Source organism: Rosa rugosa, chromosome 1, assembly GCF_958449725.1.
Source record: "Rosa rugosa chromosome 1, drRosRugo1.1, whole genome shotgun sequence".
Taxonomy (NCBI): domain Eukaryota; kingdom Viridiplantae; phylum Streptophyta; class Magnoliopsida; order Rosales; family Rosaceae; genus Rosa; species Rosa rugosa.
Window position 1 is genome coordinate 37459186 of NC_084820.1, and position 16180 is coordinate 37475365.

Below are 16180 nucleotides of genomic sequence, written 5' to 3' on the forward strand. Positions count from 1 at the left end.
ACTAGTCAAGCTAGTAGAAGGCTCTAGAAAAATCATGTTTGGAACAAGATTCTTCTCAGGTTTATCTAATGGTTTGAATCCATTAGCTTTCTTTGATTTTACTGGAGGCTTTTTCTTATCCTTTAGTATATTTTTCATAGAATCCAACATTTCTCGTTGTTCATTTATTTTTCTGCCAACACTTGTTAGCTGTTCTTCTTCCCTTTTAGGAAGTTCTTTGATATAATCTATTTTGTTCTCCAATTTTTCTAATTGGGAGATTATATCTGGTACTTTTTCTAGATGATCTTGACATCTAGATGCTTCTTGTATCAGGTTCTGATGTTTCTCATCAGAAGATTTTAGTAGAGAATTCAACTTCTCTAATATTAATTCAGACATTGTCCCCATTGGGGATTCTCCTTTTGAGCTCTTTTTACAAGCTCTGATACCAGTGATGTGCGGATCTAACTAATGCTCAAATAATCAAGAGCTTTTTGTTCCTCTTTAAGAATGAATTTTAATTCTTCAATATTTTTCTCAATTCTATAAATATGTTTTTGTACTAGGAAAATTCTATCCCAGTATTCTGAAGTTGCTCGACTTAGTCTAGCTCTGTAGTCTTTTGCTTTTCTCAACTTTTCTTGCTCTTCTGCTAACTCTTTACTAAATCTTTGACAATTTGCTAGTAAATCTAATCTGGACAGAATACTATCTAAATGTGCGATTATGAATATTGAAAATTAACTGTTTACCTTTGAATATAGAGGATGAAATTTCAGCAGTAATTAATATCTAAACAAATAACTTCAAGATATGGACCCATCACGCTTCGTCATAAAAACCTTGTTTACTGTAGTAATAGTGAAATAGAAATAATAAAAGAAAAGGATAATGAAGAGAGAAAGGGTAGGTAATGGAATAAAGTTTAAGTGAAAAGAATAGTTGAGAGGAAAATGAAAAACTTTTGTGTGAGTGGGAATAAAAATAAGTTAGTGGAGTGTATGAGATGTATTTTTGTATAAATTGGGTAAGTGGTCATTATTATTGAGGCGCCAAAAGCATGTGTTTTGTTTTTTTTCCTAAATAAAGGGGAGATTGGGAGCCTTTTGTGCTCTTATATCCGTAATTTTAGCAAAATAAAAAAATATGGATTTTGCATTCCACTATTGTGCATACTTTATTTTCATCTGGGGTGGCTCAGTTCAACCAATCAAGTCGAGCAAAAGGTTTGGTTACGCTCGGTCCAGTTAGGTCCATTTCGGTAATGTTGTCAACCCTCTAGCAGTATACATTCGGTTCCGGTTTACGCTTGTTTCACTTTGGCCCATTTTGGTAAATGACCAGCCCTGCTGATAAAGGGTGGGAGGATCAATGACGGGAAATTGCAGCTGCTAGAACCATTCCCCTTCTACTTCTAGTTTAACTACTCGTAGACATGCTGGGATCTTTGAGATCTCTTTAGGGGTTACAACTTGCATTGGATAGCCGTGGATGCAATCTTAGAAGGTGGATGAAGTTTAGAACCCTGTGGGTACTATTGGATGAGATCATTTGATTGGGCAGCCTTTATGTTCGCATGCACCTAGAGCATGCAACAAAGTAGCACACGCACTTGCTAAGCATGAGGTGAAGCATCAAGTGATCTATACTTGGAATGGTGGTTTCCCTTGTGGTCGTTCGATTGTAGCTAGTGAGGGTTGTACAATAAATAAATGTTCTTATTCACAAAAATGGAAAGAAAAAAGCAAAAAAGTTCTATCACTAAAGGTCGGCAGGCTTCTTTCCATTCTCAATGGAGAAAGAAATTCAGTGAATTGAAAGCTCACAATTGTAAATGTATGTGGCATGTCCCATACACTCCAAGGCTCCTGGCACAAGAGTTATGTCGCCAGCAAAATTTCACATAGTACTCTTGGAATCAGTTACATGCAAGAAGTATTCAAACAGCTTAAGTTAACCTTCCTTCATTGTGCCAGAGATGGATCATCAAAGGTTGGAAACATGCCGTTAATTTTACATTAAACTTCACATTATTAAAAACAATATGAAAATTGGTTAGCAAATACTGCAATGCAGGACTAAAAATATTACAAAGATTTAAACTTAAAAAAGGCGCTACCTAGAGAGATGAATCAGTTAAAGGATGACTGATAAGGTCTGTCATTGTGAAATTGGAATCAATTGAAGGACGACTGCCACTCAAGCATTTCTCCTGCAAACATTGGTATGATGTCTCCAAATGGAAATGAGAAGCACTCTGGTACCTTCCATGAAGTTCTGCTCAGCTTTGTTTTTGACGTATTCCGAGGAAGGCCATAAAAGTCTGGCCCATTAAAGCTTGTAAATGCCTCTAGCTTGTCAAGAGCACCTGCCTGAAATAAGCAAATTTTATGATAGTAAGTTTCCCTGATGCACCAAACTACTTGCAGTGGCATAAATCATCATATAGAGAAATGAGTAGGTTTTCTTCAGTGTTTGATCAGTTGCATTTTAAGTATACTAGGAATTTCACTGTAGATGATGGGGAGGAAATTAAACAACTTAGGAATCACTCTTTGAGATTTTACTCTGTTAGACCCCTCCAATTCTACACACAACTTTCAAATGAAAATACTATGAAGTTCAATCTAGACCCCTCCAATAGATGAGATACTGGACTTAACAGATTAGGAATTCCTATTAAGAGGTTAATTTGATTATTCCTCTCCAATTCTGACAAGCAGCTGTTAAAAAGAGAAATTGATGTTGGAGAAGGTGATAGATAAGATTTTGGTGGAAACAGGACCATGAGTGAAAGGCTTTTGGTCTTGAATGGGTTCAGCTTCCTTCAACACTCATATACAACCTATATCTTTTTTTAGTGCATGCTCTGAGGAGGCTGTTGGAGAGCAACCATGCATTTTTTAGTGTGATCAGATCTCAATGAGACAAGACACGAATTTATGCATTGGTGCCTTGGGGAGTAAAATATGCATGTCATTGACCATACAGGTAATCTGACAAAATGTAACCAATTCGGACCATATGCACAAAACAAAACCTATGATTTATGGGCCCCAAAACACAACCTGCAGAGTGGTTTTGGACTTGAAGTTAATGGGCTGCCATGGAAGTGGAGACTATAGATGCAGCCCAAACTCCACGCAGCTAGGGAGAAGCTATAGGAGCTAAGGGTTGTTATAACCTTTCAATTCCCAAATACACTCATTGAAACATTTAGTGAATCTCAAAGTCTTTCTTTTGCAATATCAAATAAGCAATTTGATTGTCTAGTTGAAATGTAAGGAGGTTTCTCTGTAAACGAATTCCATATTCAACGTATCCATTTCCTATAAGCCTTACAGATAACTTAGTATATTATTTAAAATAAACTTCAACACCTAATGCAAGTGATGCAAGTTAACACAAAAAAGAAAAAGTAGGGCGTGGGAGATAGAAAAAGAGTGTTTGGAAAGTTCGATCAAATTAACAACCCCGATTAATAAAGGGCTCTATGGGTTTTTGTAGGTACTCTTAAATCTGAGTACAGATCATTACAGAGCCTAAACCCTTGAAGCTATGTGTTTCAGTTCACAATATGTAGACTGTAGAGTCTGTTTTAAGCTGCAAGACAGAGCAATTTAAGAAAACCTATATACTCAACTGAATTTGAAATGTAGCAGCTACATACATCCTTATTTGGTACTAATTGGTACTAAAACAAAAACATAGCTGTCATATATATACCGTGTGTGTGTGTGTGTGTGTATAATATATATAACTGCAAACAAGAATCCCAACCAACATGAGCAGATACCAGAATCCTTACCTCTTCAAAGACCTTTGCATACAATGATAGAGCAACAGGGGCACTGTATATACCAGCACAACCACAAGGACATTCTTTTCTTCGCTTTTCATGTGGAGCACTATCAGTTCCAAGAAAAAATCTTTTACTTCCACTAGTAACAGCTGATACAAGAGCCTGTCCTAGATGAGAAATGATAAATTAGCTCCACAGTGTAGAGAGAGAGAGTGTGTGTGTGTGCGCGCGTGAACAGTGTAATTGCACATCATTCAATAATTTCAGATCATACCACAAGGACGATCCAACTATATCAGTTGCACAAAGATAACTCGGAGTAAGATTTATTTGACAACGCAATCACAAGTTCACCACTTATCATATTTTTGACAACCAATGAGAAAAACCTAGTTAAAGGTCTAACGATTTTATTATTTTGGTATGATGCACATGAAGATTTGCAACACCTGAAATGAAATATGTGAATGGAACTTACTGTGGATCTCCCTTTTGAGTACAGGCAGACAGTAGTTGTGAGGCTGCAATCCTCCTTGAAATAGAGCATTCCTATTCAGAAGAAGATGCTGTGGAGTAACTGTTGCTGCTACAGAACCTAACAGATAAAAGCTACATGAAATGAGGATGTACAACTTAAGACTGGCTAGGAAGGAAAGATAATCAGGATTATATCTGTGGTCCAAAAAGAGGAGGAAAATATGAATGCCATAAATCTTATATTTGGTAACCAGACATACCTTCTTCGCAAGACTGAACAAACTTAACAGCATCCATAGTAGTTATATGCTCCATGACGACCTTCAGCTGTGGAAGCCTTTTGATTAAAGGTTGTAAAACAGAGTCGATGAATACCTTTTCACGATCAAATACATCAACATCAGGATCTGTAACCTCCCCATGAACCTGAAATAAGATAGCAAATCCATATATAAGTAATAATTTAGGGACCTATAATTGAGGATGATGTAATCAATCATCGGTATGTATTAACCTTAAACCTTGCCTATTGTAAAGCTACAACATCAGACATCTTAACAACCTTTTGTCTAATCCTAAATTTGGAAACCAAGTAAGGGCAAAGGTAGCTCCCAGAACAAGTTATTAAGGATTCAGAGAGAACTGAGATAGAACAATAAATATGGAAAAGAGAGAAGAAGATAGAGCAGAGGTTTAAAAAAGGAAAGCAGGAGAATAGAGAATTAGAGACGAAGGATAAAAATAGTACTCAAGTAAGAACTATTATCCTATCAATATGCCATAAGGCTTATATATAGGCAATCCTGTAATCACAAAGGAAACATACAATAATAAAAATATAAATATCCCAAACTAATTATAGAAAAAAGTAATTAATTCTTCAGTTCTGATTCTAGTAAATCAAATGAAATCAATTTCTGAACTTCCTTCTGTCCGTGTCATTCTCAAGATGCTGTACATTATCAGGGCTTCAACAGCTATTGGCATCAAAATTTCTAAAGTTATATGTTATGAAATAAGATGAACTTAATTTAGAAAAATAGATGAAAATTTTTCCACTCATCTCTTCAATGTGACTGTAACAATTATCTATTTTGGAGAAATTATTTATTTTTTACTTTTATTTTTTTACAGAGTTAGAGGACATACTGACAAAACTGCAAGGCCACAGTTAAACAGGTACAGACAAGAAAAAAAAAAACAGATGATTTTTTGAGGTAGTGGGACAGTGGGACTACCAGCAGAGGCATATTTTGTTCAACCATCTCCTCAAGGACAGGTAGGCATTTTCCAAAAAGATCTGTGACTCCATCTTGGGAATTTGTTGTGGCACCAGCAGGGTAAAGCTTTACAGCAAATACGACCCCACTTTTTCCTATCAATAGTTAGAATATCAGTGGATCACTATGATCTAAAGAGAAAGTCCTAAAATGCATCTAACTAGACAGATGAATCTATGCTAATAAAGTCACAAAAGGATTTTCATTAAATTTCAGAAATCCAACCTATATCCTTGGTTGATTAAAAGGCTTAAAGACACATAACTAAGCAGAATTTAAAAGGCTTAAATTTTGTATAATGACAGAAAGATAGTAAAGCATTAACTAAGCAGAACTAAAAACATTAACAGACACATAACACAAACAGCTACTGGCAGGCGCCAAGTCCGTGTCAATGGGCGTTGGAGGAGAAATTGACATTACATACCCATAAAAGTTAGACCGCTGATAAATTCCAAACCCAAAAGACAATACAAAAGTTATGGCAAACAAAAAGGGTGAAAATGGTAGAAAACACAAATACAGAAGTTTGATCAGGCATTTTAAATGCAAAAAGTTTATGGTCACAACATAATCAGTTATTCTAATAAGATGCTCTAGCAGTTGGAGCTTCATCTACAGATTTGTAATACTAGTAGTAAGAGGGAAGTAAAGAACCACCTAATTTATACACAAGCACCAGTAATAATCCCAAAAATATCAGTTATGCTAGAATCATTTTATAGTTGTGAACAAATAAAACATTAAGATGAAGACTTGTAAGTTGCAAATGGGTTCATCATTATTAAAGCATGTTAAAATCTGGAAGCAGACATAAAAAACAGTAGATAATCACATATTGGACTTACTTGCAAGCTTGATCTCTTTAGGACTAGTGGTATCTGTCAAATAAAGTGTCATAAGAGGAGTGAAGCCACTACCAGAAGGCAGTGCTTTTAAGATAGATTCTCGGTAAGCCACAGCTGCAGCAGTGGTGGTGACAGGGGGCTTTAGATTTGGCATCACTATTCCCCGTCCAAAATGAGTTGCACTGCTTAAAGAATTGACAATTTGACATCAGAATGCAACTCTACCCCTACTCTACAAGACAATATGTGCGCATAATTTCCACTATCAAAGAAGAGCAACCTGTGGGGGACGACAGCTTCAAGAAGTTCACCGTCACGAAGGTGAAGATGCCAATCATCAGGGCGTGTTATATTGAGCTCCATCTTTCTTTCTTTGTATTGTAACTGGTTAGACCCTTCAAACTTTGTAGTGGGAAACTTCACTGCCTAAGTCAAGCACAGAAATATTGACAAGGGTCATGGTTAGTTAAACTTGACAATTAGAAAATAGAAAAAGATACTGTCACCATGTTCGTGCTTTTTAGTTGCTATTCCATTAACCAATTCTAAAAATTGTATTGACATGCAGCAACAGAATCTCTCGAAAGGATTGTATGCACACCTTGATCGGCAACACACCAGTCTTTATCATTCCAAACGCCTCTCCTGAAATTGAAAATTTGTCTTGTTTATAGAGATATTACATCAGACTATATGTAGTGAAATTTAACAAATTTGTGAATCTGCTTTTCAGATATATTGACCGGAGGAAAAAAAAAAAAAAAACAAAAAAAATCTTTAAACATGTTTCTTTGTGAATATGCTCTCTTCAAGAAGTAGCATTTTATTCTTGAAGTTGTTTTCAGCACTAGCACCTTTTGTTATGCCCAGAAACCCCTCAAACTCATTTTCGGACCCTCAACACAAACAATTCAAGACAAGTAAAAGATGATTCAAAGAGGTAGTGAAATTGACGATTCAAAACTAGAGAAAATCCCAAAATGAGAGAAAATACAGATAGACGAAACGTTTTGGTGTATAATCTGAGATGTATCGAAGAAATTATCCATCCACATCCGATTCTATTAGTTGGAAGAGAGTTGCATGTACACAAGGAATCAGTCACAGAATTTGGAGAATACAAGCAAAGCAAAAACAAACGAACAAAATTTACATGCTATGTGGCGACTTTGCTCGAGTGAAGTGAACAAAAATGAGAATTACCTGAGTCCTGAAGCTACAGTAATGGGTGAATGAAAGCAGTAGCAACGAGAATGAGGGAGTGATAGTGGCAATGGGGAATGGGATTCTCTCTATTTCTAAGATCCAGATCATAATATAATTCTCTCTTGTCTTCTACTCTTCTATTGGGCTGTTTCGGGTCTTGGGCTTGGGCTGGTGGACTTGGACAGGGTGCGGCTGAGAATGGCGGAGGTTGACGGAGAAGGGAATCGCGTGCTGCCAGATTTTAAGAGGAGCTTCAGCCATTTCTTCAGGGAAGTAACAGCTTGATTCTAAGCTTGCAACTATTTATGTGTGTGCTTGGTAGCAATAGCTTGACTCTAATTTTTTTTTTTTTTTTTTTTGTTTTAATTTAGAAGAGGATCAAAGAGTTTCACTCCTGCTCTCATGGTGACTCGAACTCATGACTTCGTATATAGATAGTGGGTGCTCTAACCACTGAGCTAACACCACTTCGTCAGCTTGCAACCATCTGACAATGCGAATATTGATGTCCATTCTACTTCACCTAACTTAATTCTGAATTCATCTGTTGGTCTATGCCGCTGTGATGTTTCAGTTTTTTTTTTTTATCTGTATTCACTACTTGTGTAATTTGTTTGTAGGTGGTATTCTTTTTTCGGTTCAGAGTTTTTCCTTTTGGGTTTCATCCAAACAAGATTTTAATGAGACCACCGCCGTTTGTGTAATTTTAACAAGTTATAACTTATAAGTAAATATTTTCATAAAAGCTACCGGCGGTACAGTTAGTTAGTAGTGAGTGCCGCTTTTGTTTCGTGACTTTCACATTAGGCTGTGGATTGTCATTATAAACTCACACATACTTATATTCTGTAATTATATCTAAATAGACTAAATTGCTTATAAATAATGCAATTCCTTCCTTCTCCAAAAATAAAAAATAAAAAATGCCATTGTTCAACAATTAGGCAAGGATATCGCCCCCAGCTTACAGCAAATTTCTCTCAACTTGTTCAACACCAGAAGCTGAGTTTACAAGACTCGATGACTCAAGTACGGTGCCAATCATCCGAAGTTTTATCCTCATGGCTAGCTCAAACGCAGTAACCTCCCAACTAGTGGTTTGAGCACAATATCAGACCTAATAAAATAAGAGAAAAAGTAAACAAAATTTTGCAGTAATTTCTAAGAGAAAAGTCTGCACAGTAATTTGAATCATTTTTGTACAATTGTGTGCGTCTTCATTGCAAAATTGCAACTGACATAATGTGATGTTTAAGGAAGTGAAAAATTACTCAAGAACAAGGAAAAGCTGAAGTCTAGAATCCATTTCATTGATATATATATACACTGTAAAACCACAAGGGAGATTGAGTTGGGAACTCACAATCAGCTGAAAATGGATGAAAACATATATATGCAACGGTAATACAAAGAAATGAATGGCAAGTCGGTAACTGCGGTCAGTGCTTTAAGCTTGATATATACTATCTGAGTACTCATGATGACATGAACCAGAACTGCTGGAAGTAATGTACCGATAATTGATGGATTCAACTAGACTCTTAGAAAAGCGGTCGAGGAACTTTGGCATTGGTGGAATTCCAGCGTCTATAACTCCCTCCAGAAGTTGAACAACCTGCCCCATAGTTGGCCTACCCTTCTCGTCGTCTTGAATGCACCAACAAGCGACTTTGCATGCTCTACTCAGTTGTTCTTTGTCAGCATTACCTTCTAACCTGTAATCCAACAAGGCATCAACATCTTCTTCTTTATTCAACACATTGGCAACACGGGTTGGGAAGTAATTTTCTAAAGCATTATCTAATAGATCTCTGTTTCTCCTTCCCGAGATAAGTTCAAATAACAGCATTCCATAGCTAAAGGTATCAGCTTTCGATGTTATAGCTTCTCCTGAAATCCACTCTGGAGCAATATAGCCTCTGGTTCCTTTCATGGTTGTTATTATCCGGCTAATGTCTCTGTCTATGAGCTTTGCTAGACCAAAATCTGATACTTTTGGGACATATTCTGCATCCAAGAGAATGTTTTCAGGTTTGATATCGCAGTGTATTATGCATTCTCTACATTCCTCATGAAGGTAAGCCAATCCTCTAGCAGTCCCAATTGCAATTTGGTACCTAGCTTTCCAATCTAAGACAATGGAACTGTTTTTAAATAGAACAGATTCTAGAGACCCATTTGGCATGTATTCGTAAACCAAGAATCTTTTTGAGGCTTCTGCACAAAATCCACAAAGACGAATAAGATTAATGTGTTGGACTTTTCCAATAGTTCTCACTTCTGTAAGGAATTGGTTATCCTCTTGCTTGGGACAGTTGAGTCTCTTCACCGCAATGGCAATTGATCCCTGCAATGTCCCTTTGAAAACAGAACCAAAGCCTCCTTCCCCAAGTTTCTCCGAAAAGTTGTTCGTTGCCTTTCTTAAAGCCCTATACCTGAACATCACCAAGGAACCATCAAGTGTATCTAACTTTTCCCCAAAACATCGATGCTTCACAAATAGTACCACAACAATGGTAATAACAATAAATAAACCTCCAAGTACTCCGATGATGATCCAAAGAGTCCTGTTCTCTTTCTTCCCCTCTATTCTCTCAGAAGCTGGAATTTGCAGATGCAAGTCCTTGCCCTCCTTCTCGTCTGGTGTAAATTGTTTGACGTTGAATAGATCCCCTCCCCAAACAAGACACCCACTATCATAAGCAAAAGCTGTACATGAGCAATTTCTTAGGCACGCTAATCTGCACTCATCACTGTCATCAACTGCTAAAGTCTCTGGATTCACAGGAAGGCGGACATCTGATACCACAAAAGTATCATCTACTCCAGTAATGCATTGTAAAGGTGCTTTCCTGACACACCCATCTGTGTGATCCCCTAATTCCCACTCTTTTGGGACTTTAGGTTCATATCCCTCCATGCAAACACAGAGACTGGCGTTTTGCTGGCAGATGCTAGAAGCACCACAAAATCCATAAACCTCACAGAATTCGGTTGGCCTCAACCAAAATGATAACCACTGGGTGAAGTCCTTCCCCCACATATAGACCTTGAACTGCCCAGTGGTGTCAACCATGTACCTAATATAGGTGTCAGGGTCTGCAGAATCATAAGAAACATAGCTCCCCTTGTCATCTGAAACAAAAGTAACATTTGCTATGTGATCGTTCCGCTCTATTTCAGGGACTTGGGCAAAAGATTTGCCATTCCAAGGCCCACTATTCCAATACTGTTGAGAGCCATTATAGAGCAACCAAAAACTTGTCCCGTTTGGTTCAATCTCAAGGGAAAAAATTCCAGGGGCTGGGTCTTGTGGGTTTTTCCAGGGAGTGAGAGCTAGTTTCTGATTGGTAAGCTTGTTGTAACCAAGCCTGGCACCACCTGGGAGCCAAGTATCAGTTGGGTGATCAAAACTCTGCCATATTACACCAGATGCATCTTGAATAACAAAGTTGCCATTGTCAAGAAGCCTTGCTGTATATGTGGCGGATTTGGACACTGAAGACATAGAATTCTGGGTTGACCAAATTGAAGATTTGGACTGGTCCAGCAAGGTAACGTTTCCATTTTCAAGGAATCTAAACTCTGAAGAAACTGGATCAGGAACAGGGTGGTTTCTATTAGCCACCCAGACAACTGTATGATTGGGCAGATTTGCGTACCAAATGCCTATGTAGTGATTGTTAGAGTTACCTCGAGTGAAGAAACCCAGTTCAAATTTGCCTGCCGGAGAGGTTAATGTCTGGTTGCCGGAAAGTGACTGGCCTGGGATGAGCTTGTCAGACGCCGTTGAGAGATGAGCTCCGAAGCTGATGATGATGAAACAACATAACACAACAAGCACACACTCTGAACCAAGACGAATCATTCTTCTTCTTCTTCTTCTTCTTCTTCTTCTTCTCTCTGCCTCTCTCTGTTTTGTGGTTTGTTTAGATCTCTCTTTCACTTGACACAACTTCTCAATGTCTGCCACCTTTCTCTTTACACTTTATTATACATGCTACCACCTTTTTTTGCTACCACCTCGCTTAGCTCATAAATTAATATTCATGTACATCAAATCCAAAAGAAGGAGAAGAAGAAGAAAGACCTGAAATAGCGCACGTGCTGTGTTCAAATATGGACTAGCACTCCTTTGTGGTCAACCAATGTTCAAAGCCAGCCAACGTGGTTGGAGTTTGGACCCATCTAGTTACCTACTCTCACACGTGACACCGCACTATGCTATGCTTAGTTGTGAATGTAAAAAAGCTTCCAGAAACGGGATTGCTCGCTTGTTTCTCACATTTAAACCAGAAAAATTGAAGGCCGCCGGTGATTTGTACTGTTGTATGAATTTGATGGTTTGGATGTAGTTTAATGTCAACTAGATCCTAGATTATGTGAGGATCCATGTCATTTTAATGAACATATGTCTGATTACATTCAAGAGCTTCTTCCATGGTTTGGTCAACCCGCAGAATGATATAATTGAAATTATTGTGTCAAACATCAGCCGTATTCCGTAGACTTCTCAATTTGAAAATATAGATCAACGATTTGATGTTATTTTATGGATAAAAGAGTTTTAGTTGTCACCATCAATCTGATTTTTCTGCAAACTTTATGAGTTTCCCAAAAAATTTGCATTGCCTGAAAGCTACAGCCACTTAACCCTTTAAACCAACCTTTGTACAAGTAAAAAGGACGACTTATTATTTAAGCAACCAAATTGGCCAAAGAAACACATTGGGTGAACGAACATATTCATCTCTATTGTCGATTAACATACTTTTATTAAATAAATTTATCATCCAACGGTCAATATTTTAAATTAGCCTTTAAATATCATCTCTGTAAAAAATCAATCAAATCAGAAATCATTTAATTATCTAATTGAATCAAACAAATGGATGGTTCTAACAACACTTATTATTATTATGATAAACCGTCCATGTATTTCCTAGAAATGAATAACTAAAAGGTCTTTAATCTGATTGATTTTTTACAGAGCTAATCTTTATATAATGTTATGCAACATAAATGGTGGGAATAAAAAATTATAAAGTTAAAATGCATTAATCACAATAGAGGGTGAATATGCTCATTCACTCCATGAGTGAACCTAAGAATTGTCCTTGTTAAAATAATCAATACAAACAAATAAATTAAGATCTACTATCACAAAACTAATCAAAATTTTAAAAACAATATTGTGGCTCTCTCTCTCTCTCTCTCTGAGAAACCCTGAAGTCGGCTTTCCCGTTCTCTTAAGATCGATCTCGTCCGGCAGCGCCCGAACATTAACGCTGGCCTCGGGCCTTGTTGATGTTATGTGGTTGGCTGCCGGACGGGTGTGTTGATGATATTGCTCCGAAGGTTCTCCGGAAGGTTCCGTGCTCCTAGTCTTGGCATGGTGGTCTTGGCAGTGGTCTCAGGTGCAAAGTCCCTGAGCGCAGTGGTTACATGAGTGGGATGTCGGATTGTGGCGAAGCAAGATAGTGGTGGGACGAGATTGCTGGCGGATTGGATTCGTGGTGGGGCGAGATCGGGATGCTGAGGGTCGAGGTGGCGGCTTGGGTTGACGTTGATCGGTGTGGCGTCGGTCGTGTGCTGTGTGGTCGGGTGGCACGGATCCGGTTTCCCGTTATTGTGCTACTGCTGGGTGAGGGCGACGAAAGCTAGGCCATGCCAAGCCAATTTTTGTTGGGCTTTTGGGGCTATTTTGGGCTACTAGGGTTTTAAATAGTTTTTGCTGTTTAATTCCAATAATTCCTTATTTCTTTAGGGAGCTATGCTTGTTAGTCCTTAATGAGCGCTAACGGGTGTAGTTTTAGTTGGTTTTTTAGCCTGCAGATTATGATGTTTCTTTTTACATCTTGATAATGGAAACTTCTAGTACACCACAATTGAGCGCATTAGTAAAGTAAGTTTTCATACAAAATTATCTCTTTGTAGGGTAATGTTCTAGTTTGTTAGGCTCATTGATTTTGTGAGCTTCGAGTCTTAGGCAAATGATGCATGATTCTCGTTTCTGGGAAATTTCTAAGTGTCGTTCTAACCTGCGATTATCAATGAAATCTTCATTTACTCAAAAAAAAAAAAATCAAAATTTTAAGGAGCAGTTGAAGAAAGAATAATAGCATTAAAAAACAATTTCATTGGCTGGCAAAGTAGGAGAAATGGAGGAGGAGGACGAGCCAAAAACAAAAATGTGCATTTACTATAGGTTTTCTAACTTGTCCTCTTCTGGGTCTGCCACTGCACTAGCACTGGCTCTGTAACCTTTGTTTCTAGATGAATTAATTGTATTATACATGTGACCATAGTCATGAATAGTCAGTGGAAAGATGCGTATACCATAGAAGACAAGAGATACCAAAACAAATGGTATTAACAACAAAGGGCAAACCATGATATATTATCCTTATCCGAAAAAAAAATGGCAAATCACACATAAGCGCTTGAAAAAAGATGAATTCACAAATACATCCTTACAAGTTTTTTTTTTTTTTTTTTTTTTTTTTTTTTTTTTTTTTTCTATAGAAAGAGGTAAGCCCTTTATTGAAAATACTCAGATTACACAACTGGAACTTTAGCTGCAATAGCAGCTGCTAGAAAACTAGGGACTGAAACATAAAAACAATCCTGCACAATACTACTACCATGTGCAGCTAACATATGGGCAACTACATTGGCCTTCCTACTAACATAGCTAACTTTCAAACTATTATGAGAAGCCAACATTAAACTCAGATCCTCATATAATCGTCCCAAAGATGAAGCATTCAAGCTAGCTTGGGCAGCAAGTTGACGTTGCACCTCTTGTGCATCAGTTTCCATTAGAGCTGGAGTGAAGCCATGATCGATTGCAAAGTTAATTGCATTCCTGCACGCCAAAACTTCAGCATGTTCTGATGATATCAGTCCACGTAAAGGGCCTGCACCTCCAGCTAACATTGCACCACTTGAATCTCTTATCACAAAACCAAAACCACAAGTCCTAGTGTTATGATGAAAAGAGCCATCAACATTGATTTTTAACACTCCTGCTGATGAAGCCACCCATGTTTGCACTCTTCTTCTACGAGCACTAACCCGAGCAGAGTTGGTATTTTGAGCTCGAAACTCTTGTAGCCGAGAAGCAGCTCGAAGCAAAACATCACAAGCCAACACACTCTTCCCCTCCCAGACCCGTGAGTTTCTTTCCTTCCAAATGCTCCACAGTAGAAAAATCAAAACCCCCAGTTCTGTAAGAGATAGAGTCCTCACACAGTAACCAAACCATGTCAACAAATCACAGTCTGCTACTTGTGGTTCAAAACATGTCCTCCTCAAAATCACATGTCCTTGCAGCACCTGTCTCGTAAAAGGGCAATCTCTGCACAGATGTAAAGTAGACTCACTCCTACCTCCACACGAAACACAGCCTTGAGACTCTACCTGAACATGCCTTGTAGCTAACCTTTCCAGAGATGGTAAAATATTGTGACAAACCCTCCAAGCAACAACTTTTGCTGCATTAGGAACCGAAACCTTCCAAATCCTCTTCCAAAAGCTCCCATTCACTGCAAGAGAAAAATGACTAAGGCAAGAAGAATGAAAAAATGAAAACCGATAAGCAGTTTTAACAGAAAACTCACATTTTTTCTCCAACTTCCACACCAATTTATCAGGTATATTCCTGCGACTGAGAGGGATGTTTAATATTATCTCTGCCTCCTCCGTACCAAACAGCCTTCTAATCAGAGCCTCATTCCAAATTCCCGTAGTTAACAACAAATCACTAACTCTGCTAACTTCCTCCATCGCTGAAGCGTTGTTGCTCGGCCTCCCAGCCTGCATAGCAGGAATCCAACAATCTGACCATATGTTAACCTCCTCCCCATTACCTATCTGCCAACAAGAGCTTTCCTTCAGAAGATCCCTAGTGGAGCTAATACTTCTCCAGGAATACGAGGGGGAAGCATGGGGTGAAGCCTCCCAAAAAGAAGACTCTGGAAAGTACTTTGCTTTATAAATTCTTGCAATGAGAGAACCCGGGTGTTGAATCACCCGCCATGCCTGTTTTGCTAACATTGCCGAATTGAAATTTGTAAGACTCCGAAATCCCAATCCCAATCCTCCTTCCTCCTTACAAGTTGATTTAGAGTTTATAAAGACAAAATTTTACGCAAAAGGATGAGTTGTTATTTTGTTGTCATGTGTCAATAAGACATTTACAATTCTAACCTTCATTCATGGATAACTAAATATTAATTATTTTCTTTAATTCTAACTTTTTTTTGTTCAAATCCTGCTACTGCACTTGTTGCACTCACACTCGTCCAGTTCTGCTACTACACTTGTATTTGTGTTCTGCTACTGCACTTGTCATCGTCTAATCCTGCTACTACACTCATCCAATCCTGCTACTGCACTCATTACACTCATACTCGTCCAGTTCTGCTACCACACTTGTACTCATGTTCAGCTAATGCACTGGTCCAATCATGTTAATGCACTCGCTGCACTCATACTCGTCTAATTCTGCTACTACACTTATACTCGTGTTCTGCTACTACACTCGCTGCACTCATACTCGTCCAGTTCTGCTACTACACTTG

The 16180-nt window shown here is 38.1% G+C and overlaps 2 protein-coding genes across 4 annotated transcripts; both read right to left on the reverse strand.

Moving 5' to 3' along the window:
* Positions 1-1775: 1775 nt before the first annotated feature.
* LOC133724807 (dihydroorotase, mitochondrial) lies at positions 1776-7923 on the reverse strand. Of its 3 annotated transcripts, XR_009854035.1 has the most exons (10): positions 7593-7923; positions 6991-7034; positions 6670-6815; positions 6390-6571; positions 5500-5636; positions 4522-4687; positions 4263-4379; positions 3791-3951; positions 2102-2354; positions 1776-2005 (listed from the first exon to the last, which is right to left on the reverse strand). XR_009854035.1 is itself a non-coding variant. In XM_062151654.1 (9 exons), exons 3-9 carry the CDS (start codon positions 6750-6752, stop codon positions 2160-2162), a joined length of 1041 nt encoding a protein of 346 aa, XP_062007638.1. In that variant the 5' UTR covers positions 6753-6811; positions 6991-7034; positions 7593-7922; the 3' UTR covers positions 1776-2159. The 3 variants fall into 3 exon arrangements, 2 of the variants coding, with proteins under 2 accessions (XP_062007638.1, XP_062007637.1); XM_062151654.1 differs by having other exon boundaries at positions 1776-2354; positions 6670-6811; positions 7593-7922; XM_062151653.1 differs by having other exon boundaries at positions 1776-2354; positions 7593-7922.
* A 956-nt stretch (positions 7924-8879) lies between these two features.
* Positions 8880-11618, reverse strand: LOC133736490 (G-type lectin S-receptor-like serine/threonine-protein kinase At2g19130). Its single transcript, XM_062164002.1, has one exon. The coding sequence runs from the start codon at positions 11461-11463 to the stop codon at positions 9043-9045; it is 2421 nt and encodes an 806-aa protein (XP_062019986.1). The 5' UTR covers positions 11464-11618; the 3' UTR covers positions 8880-9042.
* Between the last annotated feature and the right edge of the window lie 4562 nt (positions 11619-16180).